Source organism: Oryctolagus cuniculus, chromosome 5 (genome assembly GCF_051225735.1).
Source record: "Oryctolagus cuniculus isolate XC-2025 breed Fujian yellow rabbit chromosome 5, ASM5122573v1, whole genome shotgun sequence".
NCBI classification, from domain to species: Eukaryota; Metazoa; Chordata; class Mammalia; order Lagomorpha; family Leporidae; genus Oryctolagus; species Oryctolagus cuniculus.
Genome location: NC_142871.1, coordinates 103356598 through 103379432, shown reverse-complemented (window position 1 = coordinate 103379432; position 22835 = coordinate 103356598). Strand labels below are relative to the sequence as shown.

The window sequence follows — 22835 nt, the reverse complement described above, 5'->3', positions numbered from 1 at the left end:
TAGAAATCATGTCTTGTTGAAAATGTAACAAAATGGGGTGCCAGCGCCATGGCTCACTTGGCTAATCCTCTGCCTGCAGCGCTGGCATCCCATATGGGCACTGGGTTCTAGTCCCGGTTGCTCCTCTTCCAGTCCAGCTCTCTGCTGTGGCCCAGGAAGGCAGTGGAGGATGGCCCAAGTGCTTGGGCGCCTGCACCCACGTGGGAGACCAGGAAGAAGAACATGGCTCCTGGCTTCGGCGGCACAGCGCCAGCCGTAGCAGCCACTTGCAGGGTGAACCAACGCAAGGAATATCTTTCCCTCTGTCCCTCTCTCTCACTGTCTATCTCTATCTGTCAAAAAAAAAAAAAAAAAAAAAAAAGAAAGAAAGAAAATGTAACAAAATGTTGACAAGATACAATCTCATGAGTGTTTACTTTCCAGAGTCTACCATTTCTTTCTTTGGATAATTTATAAAACATTTCCCTTTATTCTTTCCCCCACAGTAACTGTTCACAAACCACATTTACATCCAAGATGAGATGTAATTTGTCGGGTCCCAAAAGCCTGAATTTATTTATAATTATTAGGTATTTAATCTCCAATCTTCTACCCTCAATTCTTTTGAACTTTTTTTGTACTCTTTATAATTCTCTTTGCTAGAAAGGCAGTCCAAAAGAAGACAGTTCCTTCTTTAATAACTATTAACATTAAACCAGTGCTAATCAAAGTATAGTTTCCACAACAGCAATCTTAGTATTATTCAGAAACTTATTAGAGTACTGTGAAATGTACATAATTAAAACTTTTAAATGGTTTTATTTTCTGTATTTTTGATTGGTGCCCTTTTTAGTTTAGCTTATTAGAAAATGTCTGTATGTATTGAAATAACATTCAATTTTAAAGTCTCAATGGACTCTGGAGGTTGGAGCTGTGGCATAACGGATAAAGCCGCTGCCTACAGTGCCGGCATCCCGTATGGGGTGCTAGTTCAAGTCTTGGCTGCCCCACTTCCAATCCTGCTCTCTGGTATGGCCTGGGAAAGCAGTGGAAGATGGCCCAAGTCCTCAGGCCTCTGCACCCGCGTGAGAGACCTGGAGGAAGCTCCTGGCTTCTGGCTTTGGATCAGCGCAGTTCTGGCCATTGCAGCCAACTATTGAGTGAACTAGCAGATAAAAGACCTTTCTCCCTCTGCCTCCTTCTCTCTGTAACTTTGCTTTCAAATAAATAAATAAATCTTAAAAAAAAATTAATGGACTCTGAAGAAACTTTCTCCAATTTGTGTTGAAATTAACTTTCCTAAAAGGTAGAGTATACATCTGATTATGCAAAATATCCAGGTGCTTTTTTCTTTGGTTTGGTTTTCGTTTGCGTACTACCTTTAACAACTTGATTAATTGTATTCGAAAGTCTCATCACTTCAACATCATGTTTTCCTGAGTAGATTGTGTGGATGCGTCTATGTTGCATTTTCTAAATGTGGATGTACAGTTTAAGCAAGTCTGACAGGCAGGCAGTCTCTCATACAGGGGAGATACTACTTTGTAAAAATAGTTACATTTCCCCAAATATTTAGTCTATATAGAAATTGTCAATAAACATGGTTGTATCATTTTTAAAATTGCTAATAATAACTCATGTTAAACCTGTACAAAAATAAATGTTTTTCATACAAATTCAGTTTATGAAGTCAATACTCAGTACTAAAACTTATTTATAATTTAGATTAATAAAAGTAAAATTATATATAAATACATAATGCAATATAATAGATTCTTATAATTTTCCTTCAAGTTTATTTTTATACATCTTGGATTAAGTTCTGTATGAAATAAAGAATTAAAAATATGTTACCTAACTGGAGATATTTCAGATATTTTATTCAGAATATCATTAAATCTATTCATTTAACATATTTTATTCCTCGACATATTTATGTATGCTTTTTCTTAAAAATCAAAATACATTACTGGATATTATATTAAGAATTTTAGATGTTTCTCCTACTTTTTTATTATATAATGGTTACAAACAAGACACGGCCAAATTGTAGATTAATTGTAAAATATCTACATGTAGATTTATTGTGATTTTTTTACTGTCTAAAATAAAAAGACACAAATATGAGAACAAAACACACTGTATCTAAAGTTAACATATATTATACAAATGATGCATTTTTTCCATTTTCCATGACATTTTTGTTTTTTATTTAATTTGATTTAATGTACAAGTTTTATGTATTTCTTATATACAGATTCAGGAACATAGTGGTACTTCCTACCCCACCCTCTCTCCTACCCACGCTCCCACTCTTCTTCCTCCTCTCTCTCCTATTCCCATTCTTAATTTTTACAAAGATCTATTTTTTGTTTATTTTATACTCATAAGATTAACCTTACACTAACTAAAGAGTTCAACAAATACTATGAAGAAAAAAACATTGTTCCTCAACAGTCGAGACAAGGGCTATAAAGAATCATTGAGTCTCAAAATGTCAATTTCAGTTCTATAGATTACCTTTTAGGTACTCTATTAGTTACCACAGAAAATAATGCATGTTTTGAAATAATTTGAAAGATTTTGGTAGGGAAAGACATTTATAATCTTCTGTTTTCAATTTTTATTCTAATGCACATAATTATGATTCTTTTTATTTTTAAAGATTTATTTATTTACTTGAAAGGCAGTTACAGAGAGAGGTAGAAGCAGAGCGAGAGAGGCAGAGGTCTTCTGTCTGTTGGTTCACTCTCTAAATGGCTGGAACTGCCAGAGCTGGGCCAATTCTAAGCCAGGAGATGGGAGCTTCTTCCAGGTCTCCCACATGAGTGCAGGGGCCCAAGCACTTGCGCCATCTTGTACTGCTTTCCTAGGCCAAGGAGAGAGCTGGATCAGAAGTGGAACAGCTGGGACTCGAATGGTCACCCATATGGGATGCCGGCACTGCAGGCAGTGACTTTACCTGCTACACCACAGCTGTGGCTCCAATAATTATGATTCTATTTGAAAATTAGATAACAATAGATACAATTCAGTATAAATTAAATTTTGACAAGGAGACAAGAAACCAAATATTTCAGTTTTCTAGAGCTAATGAAATTTTAAATGTCAACTGCTTGACTTTATAAATAGGATGATATTAGGTGTGCATGTTGAGCCAATTTTCACTCAGTGCTCTTTTGTATACTTTCAGTACCAAAGTCACCACAAATATTTCTTCATTATCTTCTTTCACATGCTTGGAACTGACAGCTATTCACAACAAAGATTCTTTTTGAGTTGTTTTGTCTCTCTTATCCATACAATATTACTTTTTTATACAGAGGCCCAAAAAGGGAAGAAATTTCAAAAATATATTTTCATGAAGAATTATGAACCCTTTTGTTTATTGGTTTGTTTTGATTCAGTTTGTCATTTTAGTTACTCTCCTTCATTGTACAAATAATCATTTTTTTCCTAAATCACTATTTTTCAGGCTTAAAATAGAATGGAATCTTCAGAGGATTATAAAGTCTTTTTATTTTTTGCTTAAATTAATTTGGCATTTTGGCATTTAAATACATTTTCAAGGGTATTCAAGTACATGTATTGATCTTGCACAAAAAATTCTTGTTGTTCCTATGTAGGATTTAAGATTACATTTTTTTAAAATCCTGTATGTACCTTGAGTATGTGGACTTCAATGGATAAATGCTCATTAATTTTCAACATGTGTAGTTTTGGGAGAGATTTCTGGTCAGTTCTCATTAATTATCTCTTTTAAGAAATATTTTAATGAATAAAACTTACAGAACACTTTAAAGGAAGAGACTTTAAGAAAAAAGTCAAATTTATTGATTGTATCCATAATTTTATAGAAAAACTGTGAGTAGATTGACGGAGAAAACTTCTCTTGGTAATCTGCCATTATCCTGAAAATGTATGAAGAGCTGTTTTGGGAGAAGGAGAAGGCAGTGGGATTGTTGAAAGCCCATTAATCAACTTTAGGTTATGCTTTAGCTGTGGGCAACCTGAGATCTATGAAGGCAAACAGAATCAATAAAGAGTGAATAAGTAATCTGAACCATATATACACAAGTAGATATGTAATTTTTCTGTGACTTATTTTTATAAGGAAATTGTTCAGTAGGAAGAGAGACAACATACTATAGTCATAAAAAATAAACACTAACTTTCATTTATGAACTTTTGTGTTTTAATTTACAGTTCTTCATAAAGATATTGGTCCTTGCCGAGCAGCAACAATAACAGGAACACTGTCCAGGATTTCTCTAAATGATGATGAGGAAGAAAAGGGAACGAACCCTGAAGGGCTAAGCTATTCAACATTGCCTGGCAATGTCATTTCCAAAGTCATCATCCAGCAACCCACAGGTCTGCACATGCCCATGAGTATGAATGAGCTGGGCAATCAATGTCTTAAGAAAGAGAATAGTGAATTGCGGAGAACTGTGTATCTATGTACGGATGATAATTTAAGAGGCGCTGATATGGACATAGTCCATCCTCAAGAAAGAATGATGGAAAGTGACTATATTGTGATGCCCAGAAGTTCTGTAAATACTCAGCCATCAATGAAGGAGGAAAGTAAGATGAATATTGGCATGGAAACCTTGCCCCATGAAAGGCTATTGCACTACAAAGTGAATCCCGAATTTAATATGAATCCCCCTGTAATGGACCAGTTCAATATGAACCTAGATCAGCATCTTGCACCCCAGGAACATATGCAGAGTTTGCCCTTTGAGCCTCGCACAGCTGTGAAGAATTTCATGGCCTCTGAGTTGGATGATAATGCAGGACTGTCAAGAAGTGAAACTGGATCCACAATATCAATGAGTTCTTTAGAGGTGAGTAATAGAAAACTAAATGTACATATTAGATGTAATAATTGATTGGTTCATGTGATACTGGTGGAGGAGAAGATTTACACTGGCTTTTTTAGTTATCTGTCTTATCAGAATTTCGGGCATGAAGAAATTAAGATTATGGACATAGTGTTTTCCAGTAGTGCATTAGAATTTCTTTATTCAAAATCATGTTTTCTTTCTTTCCTTTTTTCTAAAGAGCTCTCCAATTTTTTTCTTTTCAACTTTTATTTAGTAAATATAAATTTCCAAAGTACAACTTTTGAATTATAGCAGCTTTTCCCTCCATAACCTCCCTCCCACTTGCAACCATCCCATCTCCCACTCCTTCTCCCATCCCATTCTTAATCATGATTCATTTTCAATTATCTCTATATACAGAAAATCAACTTACTATATACTAAGTAAAGATTTCAACAGACTATACCCACAAAGACACACAAAGTATAGAGTACTGTTTGAGTAGTAGTTTTACCATTAATTCTCATAGTACAAATTAAAGGCATGGGAAGCAGGTGCACAGTGATTCCCATTGTTGATTTAACAATTGACACTCTTATTTATGACGTCAGTAATCACCTGAGGCTCTTGAGCTGCCAAGGCAATGGAAGCCTCTTGAGTTCACCAACTCCAATCTTATTTAGACAAGGCCATATTCAAAGTGGAAGTTCTCTCCTCCCTTCAGAGAAAGGTACCTCCTTCTTTGATGGCCCATTCTTTCTGCTGGGATCTCACTCACCAAGATGTTTCATTTAGGTTGTTGTTGTTGTTGTTGTTTGCCAGCGTGTCTTGGCTTTCCATGCCTGAAATAATATCATGGGTTTTTTTGTTTTTTTTTTGGCCAGATCCAAATGCCTTAAGGGCCGATTCTGAGGCCAGAGTGCTGTTTAGGACATCTGCCATTCTATGAGTCTACTGTGTATCCCACTTCCCATGTTGGACCATTCTCTCCTTTTTAATTCTGTCAGTTATTTGCAGACACTGTTCCCATCCATGCAATCCTGTTGACAAAGAAAACATTACCTATCATTCCTAATTTTGTCCTTTTTGGAGCAAAGTAAAGCACATAAAGGAAAACAAAGATCCTCATGATATTTCTGGTACACCAGAGATCCTTGTGGTTGATCGAGTTATGTCATAAAGGGAGATCTGGATCTTCTGTGTAAGAGCAGCTATTACAAAGAAAATTGGAATGTTTTTCTGAGTCCCACTATTACACTGATTATAAACTCTAATTATCATTAAAAATGTCAGACTAGATGTTTTGCTCCTAACTTTTACAGATTGATGACCACTAAAGTTTTTAGCCTTAAATTGTGAATTGTCAGGAAGGAGGTTATCTGAGCATGCCCAGAGTTAGGATTCTAAACTTCAACCAGATGGCTGTATGCTTCATATATCCACCAGGAGACAAAAAATGCAAACTTCTCTCAGCTTCTTTTCTGACCATAAAGTAAAGTAGAGAGTAGCTAACAGCTATTAATATCATTCATGTTGCATTAGAATTATTCAAGTAAGAACTATATCCTATTAATAATTTGTATGTGACTCTTAAATCTTTTACCTTGAAATTTTGTTGTAACCCTGCTGCTGATCCATATGGTCAGAATACAAGGTAATAAATGTATTCTTCTGTACATACTGCTGGTTATTTCATATAATAAGTCACTGCATTAGATACTATAGAGAGAGACATCGTAATTGGTAGCCTGCCCCTTCCATCAGAGTTATCCTGATAATTGTATATGCTAGTGTCCACAAGTAGACACGATGTTCCTATCTCCTTCCCAAAGCCATTCCTCCTACTAGTTCAAGATAAATAGGCTGAAGAAACACGATGAATAATGTAATTTTAAGGTTTTTCTCAGTTGGATCAAGGGAATTCTAGACCAAAATGAGGAGGCTGGCAAAATCTAGAATAAGTCCTATGTAACCTCGAACAGATAAAAGTTTCCAAGGATAACTAGGTCAGAATCATTTTTTAGAATCAAAGGCAAAGATAGGGGTAACAAGGCCAAGTTCAACTCCAGAGTAGCTGGGACTTCCCCCTGGACAAAATCATTCCATTCTTCTAAATTAGTATAATAATTACTGTTTCTCTATTCGTTACTTGCATACCTCAGAGACTAGCAGGACTGCTACAATAATAACCACATAAGCACAAACTACAAAATGTTTATGTAAAATTCCAAAAGTTTTTAAAATGACTTTCAGTGAGTACACAAATAATAACATAACATCCCAAGTATCTATAATGACTCTACAGAACTTTCTCCATAAAATAGTTCTTTTCAATGTGTTAAAGAAGTTTGAATGGCATTTCATTAAAATACTTTGGATATAAAAATGTTTTACATTTAGAAGCCTATAAATCTTGCTGGGTTTGATATTATACAATGTATGTGGCTTGAACAATAGACTATTTCCAAGTACTGCTTTGCTCAGTTTATATGTTTTCCAAGTCTTTGTATCTTAATTATTAAGTATAAGCATCACAGGTAACTATGATTCAGCCAAAAGATCTGCATTTAAATGGCCTGGAGATTACAAGACTTAAAGCTCGAAAGCAAGTAAATCCAAGATTCACAATGAAGTTTTAGGTCCTCATTTTCAGCCCTTAAAAGAGCTTAATAGTTTATAATTGCTTAGGGTGACCATTTTAGCAGACATCTGAAAGTGAATATATAGATGTGAGAGTGAATAATAAAATTAGCATTTATGTAGCATCTTTCTTTAGCAGATCCTCAAATCACCTTAAAAACATGAATTAATTAATCTTCACAACACTTCTGTGCAATGGATAAATTGTTATAATCTTCAAAGTAAAGTCATTTGTTCAAGGTTACAGAACAAGTGTATAGCAAATCTAGGAATAGAATCTTCCTGTCCTGATCAGTTTTATGCTGTCTAGAAGAGACAATAATGAGCCTGAACATTAGCATGAAGGTAACTTTAAAGTTCGTTTGAACCCTTCTCAGACACTTGGTCCTATGGTGAATAAAGACATGAAATGGAAAAAGCTTTTGTCCCATTAGTGCATACAACTGAAAAATCTTAGCAGTGGTACTGTGATCCATGAAGATAAAGTCAGTGGGATGGCTTTCTCTTTGAGCTGAGTGATGCATTGTCAGTAGAGTTGTCAGCTGTGCTAGACTGTATCTGCAAGATGAAGAGGGAAGGAAGATATTCTAACAATAATTGGGAAAAGGAGCAAGATGGCTACATATCCATAGGAACAGTGGGTATGCAGAGTATCATGAGATGTCTTGAGCCTTAGAAGATAATATGAAGATCAAAGTGGGTGAATGTACAGGTTATGTGAGACCTAAGTGATAATGTAAGTCTTTTCCCTCAGAGTAAGAAAGGAGATTAAAATCACAGTAATGTCCAGCCTGCGAAAATGACAGAGCAGAGTATGGCCAGGTGTGCTTCAGTAGCCTTTCAGTGATGTGCCACAAAGCTGCTCATATTAATGCAGGAATTTCCTCCAGAGGAGCTGGTTTTGCCAAATTGCTATCATGGGAATGGTGAAGGGAAGATGGAAAAGAAGGTGAAAGCTAACAAAGTATAGAATTTTTTATTCATGAGAAAAGTACAAGTGAGAAAAAACAGGAGTTGAAAGAGAGAAAAAGAAAGCCAACCAGACTTGATTGGGTGAGTGGATAGAAGTATTTATTCAAACAAGCAGAAAGCAACGGAGAAGAGGGAGGCTCCCCAACCAGGAAGGTAGCACCAGCAGAAAGACGCAGGCTTCCAGGAGAATTTATTCAGCTAATCCCCAATCCTTGGGTGTAAAATGTCTAAAAAATCAGTGAATGTTCTTAGTATGAAAGCATATTCATGTTTTCTCTGTGCCGAATATCACCCTGTTTTCTTTATTTCTTGTAATGTGCTGTCATCCTAAGGGTAGTCATTCCCAGATTGGACTTGTTAAGCAATTCTGAAATTTTTAGATTTAGAGTTTCTGCAATTATGGAATAATTGAAATAATAATATGATGGAATTTCTCTTTTTTAAAAAAGATGTTTTTGTTTACTTGAAAGAGTTACAGAGAGAGAGGGAGGGAGGGAGGGAGGGGGAGAGAGAGACAGAGAGAGAGAAAGAAAGAGACTACTGGTTCACTCCCCAAATGGCCACAATGGTCAGGGGAAACCAGGTAGAAACCAGGAGTCAGGAGCTTCATCCAGATCTCCCACATGAATGCAGGGGCCCAAGTGCTTGGGCCATCTTCCAGTGCTTTGCCTGGCACATTAGCAAGGAGCTCTACTGGAAGTGGAGCAACTGGGACACAAACAGGCGCCCATGTGAGATGCTGGTGTCAGAAGTGGCAGCTTTACTGGCTTGCCATAATGGCAGCCCCAGTAGGAATTTTCTTAACCGTGGCTCCAGCCCTAACTTCATTGTTAAGAAGAGTTACATTGTTGCCAGCACTTTGATCATTCACCTTAAGTTATTTATCAAAATATGTGTGTATTGTGCATGTAGAGAAAATATAGCAACAAAAAAAAACACACCAAGTTTTTGCTCTGGAGCAAGAAAGAACAAAAGTATCATAGTTCTCAAGCTCTTTGCAATTTATTTAAATCTTGGGTTATGATTCCAAAAAAAAAAATTGGGGTATGGTTTCAAAAAAATAGGTATATCACTGTAAGAAGAGAGATCAGTGTTTGTTTTCAGTCACTGAAGTACAGTTAGGGCACAGCTGTTAGTTCTAAATAGTAAACACTGTCACTCTCAGAAGTCTTCCCAGTTCATGTTATGTCCTGGGCCTGTTTGGTGCGTGATCCCTCCTCTGTGCTTTCTCCCCATACCTCTCTGGACTGATTCCATTTCCCGTGCCACTGACTTTTGTCTGGGTTCAGCTAACAGGAAGCATTGAGAAATTGGAGGTTTTCAGGGGAGAAAGAAGAAACCTAGGCTATTTCTCCCTCGCGCCTTCTGCTCTGGCAGCATTTTTGTGTCTCTTTAGCTGCAGTTGTCACTGTGCTTCCAAGCTCATGCCAGGTGCCAGGTGGTTTAATCCCTGGGGTTAGACAATACTGCCTCCTCTCCTCCAGCCCCTGCAGTATATTGGCCTCTCCTGCTAATTGCTGAGTTACCTTCAGGGCCCCTTTTTGGAATGTTTGAGGAACATTTTATTCTAATGTAACATATCATATCATCTCTGTTGTTCCCCTGATAAATCATACTTAATTTTCTTAGTTATAAAATATTTTAATACCTGATAAGATTTAATAATATATTATAAAATTATTTATCAAAAGCAGAAATGTTTCCAGCTCCAGTATTTCTGACTGTGTATATAAGCTTAGCTATGTATATATATGAAAACCTTCTCAGTTTCTAAATCTAACTCAATTTCTAAGTGGGTAGAAAGACACCATTCTGGGCTAAATTTTTATATGCCATTTATAGACCTCTCAGCATAATTGTTTTTCAACATAAAATGTTTTAGTGATAATGTCATATCACAGGTGCCTCCCTTATTGCTGTTGTGAGGTTAGAATTAGCTAATGTACATGATAATCCTTTGAGGATCATAAGGAGTACTTCAGATATAAAGTTGTGGTATTATTATGTCATTACTGTTGCATCCTAAATTTCTGCAAACAAGCTTGAGTGCTAGCATGTTAAATCAATATTTGGGATATTAGACAAAATATTATTGCCTCACTTGGGAACTGGGAAACTGTGTCACTAATAGAAGCCATTATAAAATTGACCATGAACAGAAACAACTTTTTCTTTCTTACTTTTTTTTTCTCATGTAGGTCTGGTGAAAGGAATTTTTACTGTCCTCTGCTGTTTTGTTTTGCTCTTGGATTAGGGAATTTTGCCTTTTATATAGGCATGCAAGCAAAATTATTTAATAAAAGTCATTTTTTTAAAAATTAATTAGTCTCAGACTTCATTTCCACAGCTATTTTTAATGGATTTTGCTATCAAAGCTTTCTCCTTGCACATGGGTTCATTGCTCACCCTGTAATAGGAACTTTTAATGGCAGTCATATTGCCATTCATTAGTTAGTGAAATTTATTACTTGCTGTGAATCTTCTAATGTCTTGTCGAGCTTAATTTGCAGAGACAAAAACAATGAAGTATTCCCTTTGAAAAATTATTCATCATTTTACAAGACTCAGACATGAAGAGAAGGCTCTATGCATACACTAAGTATTCCTCTGAATAGCCTCATGCTGTTGTACATTTTTATACTTTTAAATCACCCTATAGAATTTTCCTGTCTGTTATTCATAAGCCCACCTTCCTGTAAATTCTCTTGATTCCCTTGGCTATCAATTGATCCTTTCATAATGATTTTTCTTTGTACATTTAGTCCATCTGTTTCTCCAGATTTTCCCAAAATATTCCTGAGAAAAGCAGCAGCAAAAACAGCACAAAGTCTTATTCTTTTGAACATTCTTGGTTACCATAGTAAAGCTTCTTTAATCACATAACAATACTTTTGTGAATGTCTACTATTGTGCAATACCCTATTCTAGATGCTGGATATATTTAAACATGATAAAGATGGACATGCTTCCTGTCCCTGTGGAGAAGAAATTCTAAAGGAGAGGCATATTATTAGCTATTAAACAAGTGAATTGTATTGGGGAGTAACCTTGTAATGTGAAGGAGAGCCTTCCTTAGATAAGGTTGTCTGAGAGGCCTTTGAGAGTACTGTGTGGAGGATGAAACACAGTTGACACGTAACAGTGCCTGGGAGGAAATGTGGGAGTAAGATAATAAAACAGGCAAAAGAAACTGCAAGTGCAAGGCCTTAGTGTAGGAAAGAGCTTGGCATATTCTCATAGGCTCAGAAGATCCGTGTAGCTAGGGGAGAGCTACTTAAGATGAAGTTGGAATAGGAAGAAGAGGCCTTGTAAAACGATGTTAGTGAATGAAGACTGTTAAGCAAGAGATTGTCGTGATCATTTCTCTAACCACCCATCCACACAAACCTCCATCCGTCCATCCATGTATCCATCCATCCATCCATTGCTTTTGTGGTTTAGAAGAAGAAGGATTAGGAGCCAGTGATGATAGAAGAGGGACTGAAAAGTACAGCTAGAAAGATAGTAAAGTAATCCAGACAAGAAATGAGAGCAACTTTGTGTTGAGGTGAACGTTTAGGTTGAGGGAAGGGCCAGCGCTCTAGCGCAGTAGGTTAAACCTGTGCCTGCAGCACCAGCATCCCATATGGGTGCTGGTTTGAAACCCGGCTGCTCCACTTCCTATCCAGTTCTTTGGTATGGCCTGGGAAAGCAATGGAAGATGGCCCAAGCTCTTGGGGCCCTGTACCCATGTGGAAGACCTGGAAGAAGCTCCTGGTTTCAGATTGGCCCAGCTCTGGCCATTGTGGCCATTTGGGGAGTGAACCAGCCTGAAAGACCTTTTCTCTCTGTCTCTCCCTCTCACTGTCTGTAACTCTACCTCTCAAATAAATAAATAAAATCTTTTTATCCTTTTAAAAGTGTAGGTAGAAAGGAATGGCAAGATCAAGACATATTTCAGTGATACAACAGAGAGCAGGTATTGGTGGATTTGATCAGGAATATGAAGAACAGGAATGAATGAAGGCATAAGTGACAAAGTTTCTTAAATATTGGACTTGACCAACTAGATAGTCAGCATTCTGTAGGATGAGAAAGCTATGATGAAGAAAAGGATGTTTGGAGCTTAAATGATAGTGTTTAAAATCCTAGGAGTTAATTATGTTATCCAGGAGACAATATGAGAAAGATGATTACTAAGGAAATCAACATTAAGAAAGCAGGAATATGAGAGAGAGCCAACAAGAGGAACTTGAAAATGAGCTGTACCAAGTAAGAGGGAAAAAGATAAAACTGAGAAATGAACTGTTTTTAAAAGAAAAAAGTGATCAGGGTAGGCATTGTGGTACAAGGGTTAAGTTGATGCTTGGGACATTCACATCCCAGATGGGAGTGTATGGTTTCAAGTCCTGCCTCTGCTCCCCATCTGACTTCCTGATAATGCCTCTGGGACATGACAGAGAGTGCTTAATTATTTGGGTTCCTCCCATCTTGGAGACCTGGAAAAAGTTCCAGGCACCTGAGTTCAGATCCTGGCTGTTGCAGGGCATTTGGGGTATGAACCAGTGAATGAAAGATATGGCCGGCGCCGCAGCTCACTAGGCTAATCCTCCGCCTTGCGGCGCCGGCACACCAGGTTCTAGTCCCGGTCGGGGTGCCGGATTCTGTCCCGGTTGTCCCTCTTCCAGGCCAGCTCTCTGCTGTGGCCAGGGAGTGCAGTGGAGGATGGCCCAAGTGCTTGCGCCCTGCACCCCATGGGAGACCAGGAGAAGTACCTGGCTCCTGCCATCGGATCGGGGCGGTGCGCCGGCCACAGCGTGCCAGACGCGGAGGCCATTGGAGGGTGAACCAACGGCAAAGGAAGGCCTTTCTCTCTGTCTCTCTCTCACTGTCCACTCTGCCTGTCAAAAAAAATAAAAAAATAAAAATTAAAAATAAGAAAGATATTCTCTCTCTCTCTCTCTCCTTCCCTTTCTTCCCCCCTTCCTCTCCCCATCTTCCAAGTAGATGAAAATCAATCAACCAATAAATAAAAGAAAAAGTGGATAACTTACAAAAGCACCAAGAGTCTAATAAGGATAGAAATTGAATTTGGAATTTTATAAGTTGAAGCTTAGAGATCATTGACAAGAAGGATTTTCATAGAGTATTGAGAATGGAATTGGAGTTCGGATGCAGTTCTAAGTAGGAAATTAGAGATAGGAAACAGAATAGAAGAACATCATCTATTGTGACAAAAAGCATTATCTTTATCAAGTTATTTGAGAAAGTGGGGACACTTAAATAGAGGGACCTAAAACTTCATAAAATATTTCAGTATCATGCTGGCTTACTTTAAGTTTACATGTAGCATTTTTGCAATCATCAGCTTATCAGAAAACCTGTTATATGGCAAAATCACCTTTCCTAATTAATTTTCATTTTTAAACATATAGCCATTATTTCTAACCACTTTCATACCTTACTATAGCATTCCAGAGAGCCCAGAAGATGTAAGTCAGCCACAACTTCAACAAACTCCAGTACTTTGAAAAACATTCCAATATATTGTCTTTATATCATGAGTGGAAACAGAACAAAACTGACAAAATTAAAAACTCTATTTCTTTTCTTATACTATCATGTTCCCAATGCTCAATACTTCCTAAAAATAAACTATATTTTGCAATGGAAGAATCACATCTGGAGGTAGATAAGCATGCTACTATTATTTTATCATCACTCATGAACTATCCTACATTAGAATGATATTCAACTGACTTTACTCAACATAGGTTTTCTTTTTCAGAATACAACTGACATGTGAAAGTTAATCTACTTGACCTCGTTTCATGCTTAGATAGCATCTCTGTCCCTCTGCTATCAGCCTAAGACTGCCTGGATCATCTAAATTATTCTCACTGAGTTCTATTAACTATCAGAGGCCAAATATCACAAGCATCCTGGCTATAAAATTTTACCCTTCTGTCACTGAGCAGATAGTGTGAGGTAGTAGGGAAAAACAGCAACAACAACAAAAAAAAAACCCCAGTGTTCGAGTCAGAAGAGCTGAGTCTCAAGCCCACTCATTTGCTTACTTCTGAGGTAACATTGGTGTTTGTCCTTAGTTGTCTCATTCGTGCAATGGAGATAATAAATAATATTTTCCTTGACCATCCCACAGGGTGGTTACTGTGTCCAAATATGAAAGCACCTTATAAACAAAGGTTGAAATACTTGGTCAGTGTTGTGGATATTTGAATAAGATTACATGAATTTTTAGCTCCTTTGGATTCAAAAAAAAAAAAAAACTTCTCATATTTTGCCTCACTCTCTGATTTCTTCACTGCTTTATTTCACATCCACTGACACACACACTCCATGCCACCTGCCACCACTCCCGTCTTTAGGCTCTTTTGATTAAAATCTGTTTGCTACATTTGTTCATTACTTAGTCTAATCCTTCAAGACTGCCAGTTCCACTATACCCTTATATTACAATTTAATTTTAATAAAATTAAATAGAGGGAGAGATCTATTTGCAGGAGTGCATCCATTTTCTTTTCCATATTTCACATCGACTTAGCTGACATCTGTTCTCAGAAGCAAAATCTATCTCTGGTGTTCTTCTAGGTTCTCATCTTTTGCTCTTGCTTCTGAAATATGTAGCCTTTGGTGACATGTACTCATCAACGTTTCCAGTTTTCAGGCAACACAGCCCTGCGTTCAGAGATAAGCAGGGGAGCATATGCTCATGGCCACCTCTGGCAACAAAGAACCACTCAGCACATGTAGCAGAAGGCCCTGTTAACTGTTGAGCTAGCTATACCTTTTTCATAAGATTTCACTCTAATTTTCAAATGCAATGTGGTGCTCATGACTAATGTTGTATAACTGCTTAAAACTAAGTGTTTTCATGCTAGGATTTTACTGTATTAAGACAGAATTTTGCTTAATGTATACTTACAAAAACGTCGTGCTGAGTCACAGTGCCAAGAAAGCAAAGGATCCAACAGTAGAATGGAAACACTGACATTTAGTCTAGCATATTGCTGCAAAGTGTGGTGCAGTATGTCGGAGCCTGATTTTTAGACAGCACAGTTAGATAACAATAGCAGGGTGATGGCAAAGGAGGGCTGGCTTCAGTGCCTTCCCACATACTTTGCTGCTTCTGGGATGTCACCAGGAAGAAGCCAGGGTGTTGTTGGAGACAAGGACAAAATGAGATCAACATGCTAAGTTTCCATTTAATAAAGCAGTCTCCTTTCTGCTCTCTCTTTGATTGCACTTGCATCTGTATTCTCAGTTCTAAACAACTGCACCAAAATAAAATAATTTCAGAAGTTTTCCACCTTTTTAAAACAAAACATTTATTTTGTTGTATCCTCTTCGGTCTGCAGAAATGTGCTTTGGGTAGTAAGTTACACAGTGAGGTTCTGGTTTAGTAATAACAATGGGAAGCCCAGCTGCAGAGATTTGATCACAGTTTTCAATAAACTACATTTTTGCTTTCCTTTGTTGCCTAATGTTCACCAGTGACAAGATAGGACAGAATCTCTTACATCTCCTGTCTTGCATATGATTCTCTCCTCAGGTAGTGAAGTTAAGACTGCAGGTACTATGAGGGGAGCAGGGAGAAAAGTAGAACAGAAGTTTGCCAAATGGTTTACATATTTCCCAGCTGCCTATAAGTATTTCTTGCTTTAAATATTTATTATACACCATGCATTTCATCACCACTTCCTCCAAAAAATATAATAAAAGGTTTTAAAATCTATGATGGATATTTGCTTTGTTCTCTGAAAATCTGAAAGGCTTTTTGCAAGTTTATCAGAATCATCCCTCTGAACCTCAGCCAATTTAAGATCCCAGTAGCTTCCTGGAGCAGATACGAAAAATACTTTCCCCACACCAACATCATGAAAATCATGTCATCACATGAGATTGCATTAATTTCATTTTAATAATGTTTCCTGATTTTATCAAGCCTACTGCCTAATTACTTTATTTCATTAATGCATATTTATCTATAACGAGATTCGGGAATGGTTAAACAGATTCAGAGCTGTAGAGGAACACTCTGAAACATTTATATCTGCATTTTCCTGGGGTATGGAATATTTGTTATTGGTTTTATTGAATTAGAGCAAATACTTCAGTTCCTAAGGGCCAGCAATTAGGAGGACTTTCCTGTCATGGAGGACTATCAGATTCCAAGAAATGTGTGCATAAAACTACAGGAACTTTGGGATTTACACAGAGGGCCAGGTGGAATTTCATAGAAATGTAATCTAGATATTGGTGGGTGGGAGATCTTGAGGTAGTTGGTTTTTTTCCCCCATTTAATATTTAACCCTCTGTATTTCTATTTTTGCCATAGTAAAACAATTGTTTCAGGATTGAAATGTTTGTGTACATTTTCATAGGAAAAACCTCTCCTTACTGAAAATTAGGATTAAGAAATCAACATCAGAAATATTCGGTATTATGTTACTCTGTTTAAAGTAAGCTCAAAGTTAAAATGGAATAATATGATGTAATATATTGGAATCATAAAAATGTTCGTGTTTTTACGGGAAGGAAATTTGTATAATACAAAAAAGCAGGATAATTGAAAATGTTTTTCATTTTGTTTGAATGATTAAGCATAACTATTGATTTTCTCATTCTCTCTAAAAACACTGGCTATCAGAGAAGAAAATCACGATATTCAGACCTTGACTTTGAGGTAAGCTTCTGGGAATTCTTTTATAATTTTAATTATGTGAATTAAAACTTGATATATAACTCCTTAAATATGTTACTCTGTGTAGCTTAGTGGAGGTACTACTAGTTTGATTAAATAAGTCAAACATTTTTAATTAAAATCCATACTGTATAGATAATTGTAGAAAGAGCACTAACTGCTTAAAGTGTATACTAAAATGAAATTTTCTGGAAAAGTAAGATATAAATGCTAGGAAGAACATTTATGGTGGGAATCAAAGTTGTTGTTTCCTGACTTTTACATTTAAAATGTTTTTCTTCCTTTCATTCTAGTAATCACCTGAAGAGATCCTGTGAGGACATTTAGACTGATTAGCTAGGCTTTTTCTGGGACTTACTTGCTTTTTGTTCTGATTCTTGTTGTTTAGGTTCTCTGTGATACATTCAGGTTCATGATTCCAATAGCAAGTGTTGGTTCAATGTGCTTCTGTGTTTAGAAATGCCTTTTCACACATGTAAACAAGATAAAGATTTTCATTTTTCTAATTTACATTGAATTTATATTAATGCTTGAATATTGATGCTGGAAAATGCCAAAATCATACCATTTGAGCAACTTATGCTAAGCATAAAATTAATGATGTCTCATCATCACATAAATGCATTTTTGATAATTGGATATGATTTCTAGCCTGCTGACATAATTGCATATAATACATTATAAATTACTCCAGCATATTTGTACCCTTGTGATACATACATAGAACTTGATACGTTTAACTGATGTTTCCAAAATTACAGAAGCTTCCTGGAATGTGGGAAATCTTAATTTAATCATTTCGTTCATGTAGATGAGTGTTGTCATACTACAATGTGCAGTCTGTGTGAAAAGTGGAACTTATTTTTATTTACTTCAGTGATGAGCAGTGGTCTTACCTTGAGTGGGATTCAAAGAAAACTGTTTTTTGGTACTAGTTCAGACTACAAGAACAAAGAAATGACAAAGAATCTGACCTTAATAAATATCAAATTTTAGTGCTCCTATAGAGTCTCTGTGGTAGCCTGGCGTAGGATGTATCTTTCACTGCATCCAAAGTTTTTTAGCAGAAAAATATCAAGACTATAAATTTGAATAGAAAATATTCAGAATTCTTCACCTGTTTATTATTTAGCGTCTGTTTCAATCATGTATTTTAAGGCTTTTTCCTACCAATTGTTTAGTTTGCCTAAAATAGAAGGCCATATCATTTATATTTTTGTCCTAAAAGCAATGAGTTGTTACATTAGTACAAAGAAAAGGAGGTGTGAATTAGCCCACTAGGCATCAGTGGCAAATTATAGTAAAAACCTAGATCTAAAACTAAACCTCAGTGAAACCAACCAAAGTTATATAACCACAAGCACTCAAAAGAAATCTAATCATGCTGTGTTGTTGGGAGCATTAGACAAACTGTTCTTTTTTTGTCTGTTCTCTATGGCAACTGGTAGCAGATTCCTTCAGCTGATACTTCTTCCTTATGTCCCACACATAAAACCACAGTATTAACAAAGCATTTGCTAATAATGGAAAGAAAGTACAGCACAAGGACCTGGGCATTTTCTGTAGCCCTTTAGTTACTGTAGTTATGGCATGATTACTGTAGGTGCCAAAGTTTGAGCAGGGGAACTTTGATATATTACCTTTTCTTATCAGAAAAAATATTTATTTTTTGCTATCACTTAATGCTATTCCTTTTTGCTTCATGTGCAATCACAGGTATGTGGCAGATATCTCAGATGTTGAGAAATTTCAAAATGGATAGTCTAATTATTTGCTAAAGGTGATCCTTGAGGAAGAGTTCAGCCTTTCCCCTTTTTAGTTCAGGCTGGATGAAATTTATGTGAAGTTTGTTAACCTGACTTGTCCCCCAGCAAACTTAACCATGCAGTGGCCAGTTTAAAAGCTTTACTATTGAAGGACTATCTCCTAGACTCCAGAAAGCATCTTCCCTTTTTCAGGTTTAAAGGTTAACACACTCCCCAGAGTCTGTTCATGATAATAATATTTTTTCAACTCATATATTTATGAAACACTGTGGCTAGGTAATGTTATACCTAGGGCAAAGCTCCTTTAATATAGCTAATCTGCAGAACAACACTGCATTTCTTAAACAAATAGAGCAATGCATTGAGTCATAAATCATAAACATTGATTCTTGCTTTCCAGAAAGTATTCAGACAATACTGTGATGATTATTCCTATGTTCAGTCACTAAATACCTCACTGCATTTGTATTTCCAGCTACAAGTACAGATCCTGGTACATAGTAAGCATTCAATACATTTTTGTTGAATGAATAATAGAAAATAAAATTGTTTTTCAATGCAGTTCATTTTAACAAGAAGTCATACCTGAGTTAAGGCAGAGACTAGTATAGACAGTGGATAAGTATGGAGGCGGCACTTCCAAGATAGCCACATTGTATTTCAAAGATATTCATATCAGATATAACTTGAGGAGGTACAAATAGTAGGTAAAAATTCTAAGAGGAAAAGGCATGGAAGTATGATCATGTGCAGCATGCCCAAGAAACAAGAAGCAAGTCAAAGTGCACTTAAACTAGGGTCTAAGAATGAAAATAATAGATAAAGAGGGTAATTTTGAAAGTATCTCTTGCACCCCAGCAGAAGGAGTTTTTACCAAACCTGTTACTAACTGTTGCTAAGGATTTCTATTGTACTTTGTTTTGCTTGTCTTTTTAGAGTGATTTACTATGAACAGGATTTTAGAAATATTAATATTTCAGTAATATGGAGGATAGATTGTAATAGGGTGAAAGAGGAAGTTGAATTATGAATACTAGTGTCTGGTCATAGAAATGTTAAAGTCCTCTGCCTGGACATTGTGGAAAAAGTAGCACAGAGATGCTACAGAGACAGAATCTGTAGAATTTGGTTCTTGAACATAGAGTAAAAGAGCAGAAAAGAGATGACTCTGCAGTTATGACCTTGGACTTCTGCTAGTACCAGTAATACAATCAGGGAAATCATGGAGACATATATTTAGGATAGGTTCCACTTTAATACTATGCAATTAAGGTGCCTAACAGGATATTGAATAATAAATGTTAGGCAGGTTGTTTAAATTGGCTTAGGTTGAAACAAAGATCAAGGACTTCCCAGAAATGCAATTAGACATGCACTGTGAAACTGTGAATAGATAATAGTCTGCATTCCTGTTAAACATCTATGGATAGAAATATTTGTACTTTCACCTTTTCTTCTAAAAGCACAGAGCTATATCTTATCACATCTTCTGTGACAATCATGTAGCCCCCTCACACCCACTAAATTCATCTTCTCAAACTGAGGGGATAGTGGTTGAGGGCAGATAGCAAAAAAAGACATAGATAGTTATGCTCCATCTTTGTGGGGACAGGAAATTTTATTGGAAGTTTAGGGCAAACACGGTCAAGTTAAAAACATTATTTTATATTAATTTTATATCATTGCAACCAGCTAAACTAATACATAAAGGGTAAAATTTGTGTTAGTATCAAAATCAGAAATGTCTTGTTCATAATAGGCCCTTCCTGCTTTCTCCCTGACCCCAGTAGTAAGTGCAGTCCGTAGCACTTTTGGAGGAAAAGTTTGAGCAATTTGGTCATAGACTATATCCATCTTTTTTATGTTACTAAATTTAAACTCTTGCAAAATCATGTATTTAAAGCCAAATATACTCTTGATTGACAGCAGCAAAATAAAAAACATACACTCATTTTTTTTTCAAACCCTTTGTTTAGTTTCTCTTAAACCATGGAAACATATTTATTCAAGTACAAACACACTTGAAATATAGAACCATGAAATATCAGACGTCATTCACAGGGCTACAGGCACTATCTTAAGGACACAGTGTGACTATGGCTACGGAAAGCTTAGAATACAACTTTAAAAGTTAATCTTAATTCCTACGGTATGCATTTATTCGCTATTAGGAGTTCTGATGTTGACTTAAGATAGCCCACTCTGAAAAAGTGCTCATATACAAAGCAGTGGATAATGGACAATGGCACTGTATAAAACTCTAAGACTAGAAAAAGTAATTCAGACAAATCTGATTCTAGTTCCTCTCAGGCAGTGATTTCCAGGCACTATACTCTAAAGTTTATAATTCAGAGATTCTCCAACTTATTTTGATAGTTTCTCTCAGTTTCAAAAAGTCCATATGCAAGAATATCTCTTACTTATCTTTCCAACTTAAACCCTAACTCCATGATTCATAATTCTGATTTAAAAGTGAAAACCTCCAAACAGTTTGTAAAAGATGGTTTCTATTCCAAGACAACACTTCAATGGTACTTTCCCTGCTCTACATCTATGTTATCTTACTCATTTCATTTATTCAGTACACATTTGTTGATCACCAGCTGAATTCCAGACATTGTGTAAGTGTCAAAGATATGTAGATAAGTAAGTCACTACCAAAGAGATGTTCAGAGACAAGTGTGAAGACCAGGCCTTAAAAACATAATTACAGTTCTATGGGAGAGTTGCAGACCGAATCAATATCTAGAGATTATGGGCTCACTTCTGAAGGTATAATCCATCTTACATTTGTTCAGTCGTATTCCGCCTGAATCAGTCATAATCAGAAACCTAAAAATATAAAAGTTGAGTGCTTTTTGAATCTTTGAGATGCATGTAAGACAGCATACAAAGAGAACTGAGTTGGGATTCAGAAGGGATTCCAGCTATCCACTCCTGTAAGTTTGTGAGACTTTCCTTTTTAAGCTTTAGTTTCCTAATCAGTAAAGTGGAGGTAATGCCTCCTATCTCCCACAGTTATTGTGAGGATTAAGAAATATAACAATGCCTGCCATTTCCTAAGTGGCTCTTATCAGTGTAGTCCAGTGCTAAGTGCTTTTTATCCTTTTCTTTTTATCTTCAAAATAACTCTGCGAGGTAAGTCTGATTACTAAAACTGCCTGTAAAAGGAGATTGGATTTCATGTGTCAGACCACACAATTTGAAAGTGATGGAACTGGGATCCAAACATAAATTTTTCCAGATCCAAATCTCTCAGACTCGGCATCTTCCGAGTACTTAAAGAAGCTAGGAGAGTTTCCTGGAGGGTTATGTTGTGTCCTCATTTTTTAGTCAAATATCTGAAATACTATGAATGTATTTTATAACCTACCTTTTTTTTTCCTCTAATATCAAGAATTAAAATGTTGCAAAGACTGCTTCTCTTAAATTACAAAAATAGAAACTTTAAGGAAATAAGCTACTCGGGAGAGAATATTTCCACGCAGCTAGGCTGGTGGTGTTCTCAGGACGAGGATTCATTCACAGCTTCAAAAAATGTGAGATATTAATCTGAGTGGAAGGAACACTAATTACAATGTGTTTATCTTTACTGCAAAAGAAGCCTTTAATACTGATGGGCATTATAATAAAGGAGCCTGAATTCTGTAGATATCATCAATCAAAAAACATCTATTTATTTAAGTTAAAAAACCACATGTATTAGAATTTTACCATCATTACAAGACTAAAAAAACTGAGTTATAAACTGAGTTTTTTTTTTTTTTTTTTTTTTTTTTTTTTAATTTGAAAGTCAGAGTTACTCAGAGAGAAGGAGAGGCGGAGAGACAGAGAAAGGTCTTCTATCCGCTGGTTCACTCCCCAGTTGGCCACAATGGCCAGAGATGCACCAATCCTAAGCCAGGAGCTAGGAGCTTCTTCAGGCCTCCCACGTGGGTGCAGAGG

At 36.3% G+C, this 22835-nt stretch overlaps 1 protein-coding gene across 8 annotated transcripts in view; it reads left to right on the top strand.

Annotated features, from left to right (window-relative positions):
* Positions 1 to 22835, top strand: part of ADGRB3 (adhesion G protein-coupled receptor B3) — an 857936-nt gene that overhangs the window by 822978 nt on the left and 12123 nt on the right. For all 8 annotated transcript variants that reach the window (XM_017345224.4, XM_002714524.6, XM_089333072.1 and 5 more), the window contains 2 exons: positions 4186 to 4829; positions 17071 to 17106. In XM_017345224.4, coding sequence (XP_017200713.1) covers positions 4186 to 4829; positions 17071 to 17106 — 680 coding nt within the window. The remainder of the gene's footprint in view (positions 1 to 4185; positions 4830 to 17070; positions 17107 to 22835) is intronic.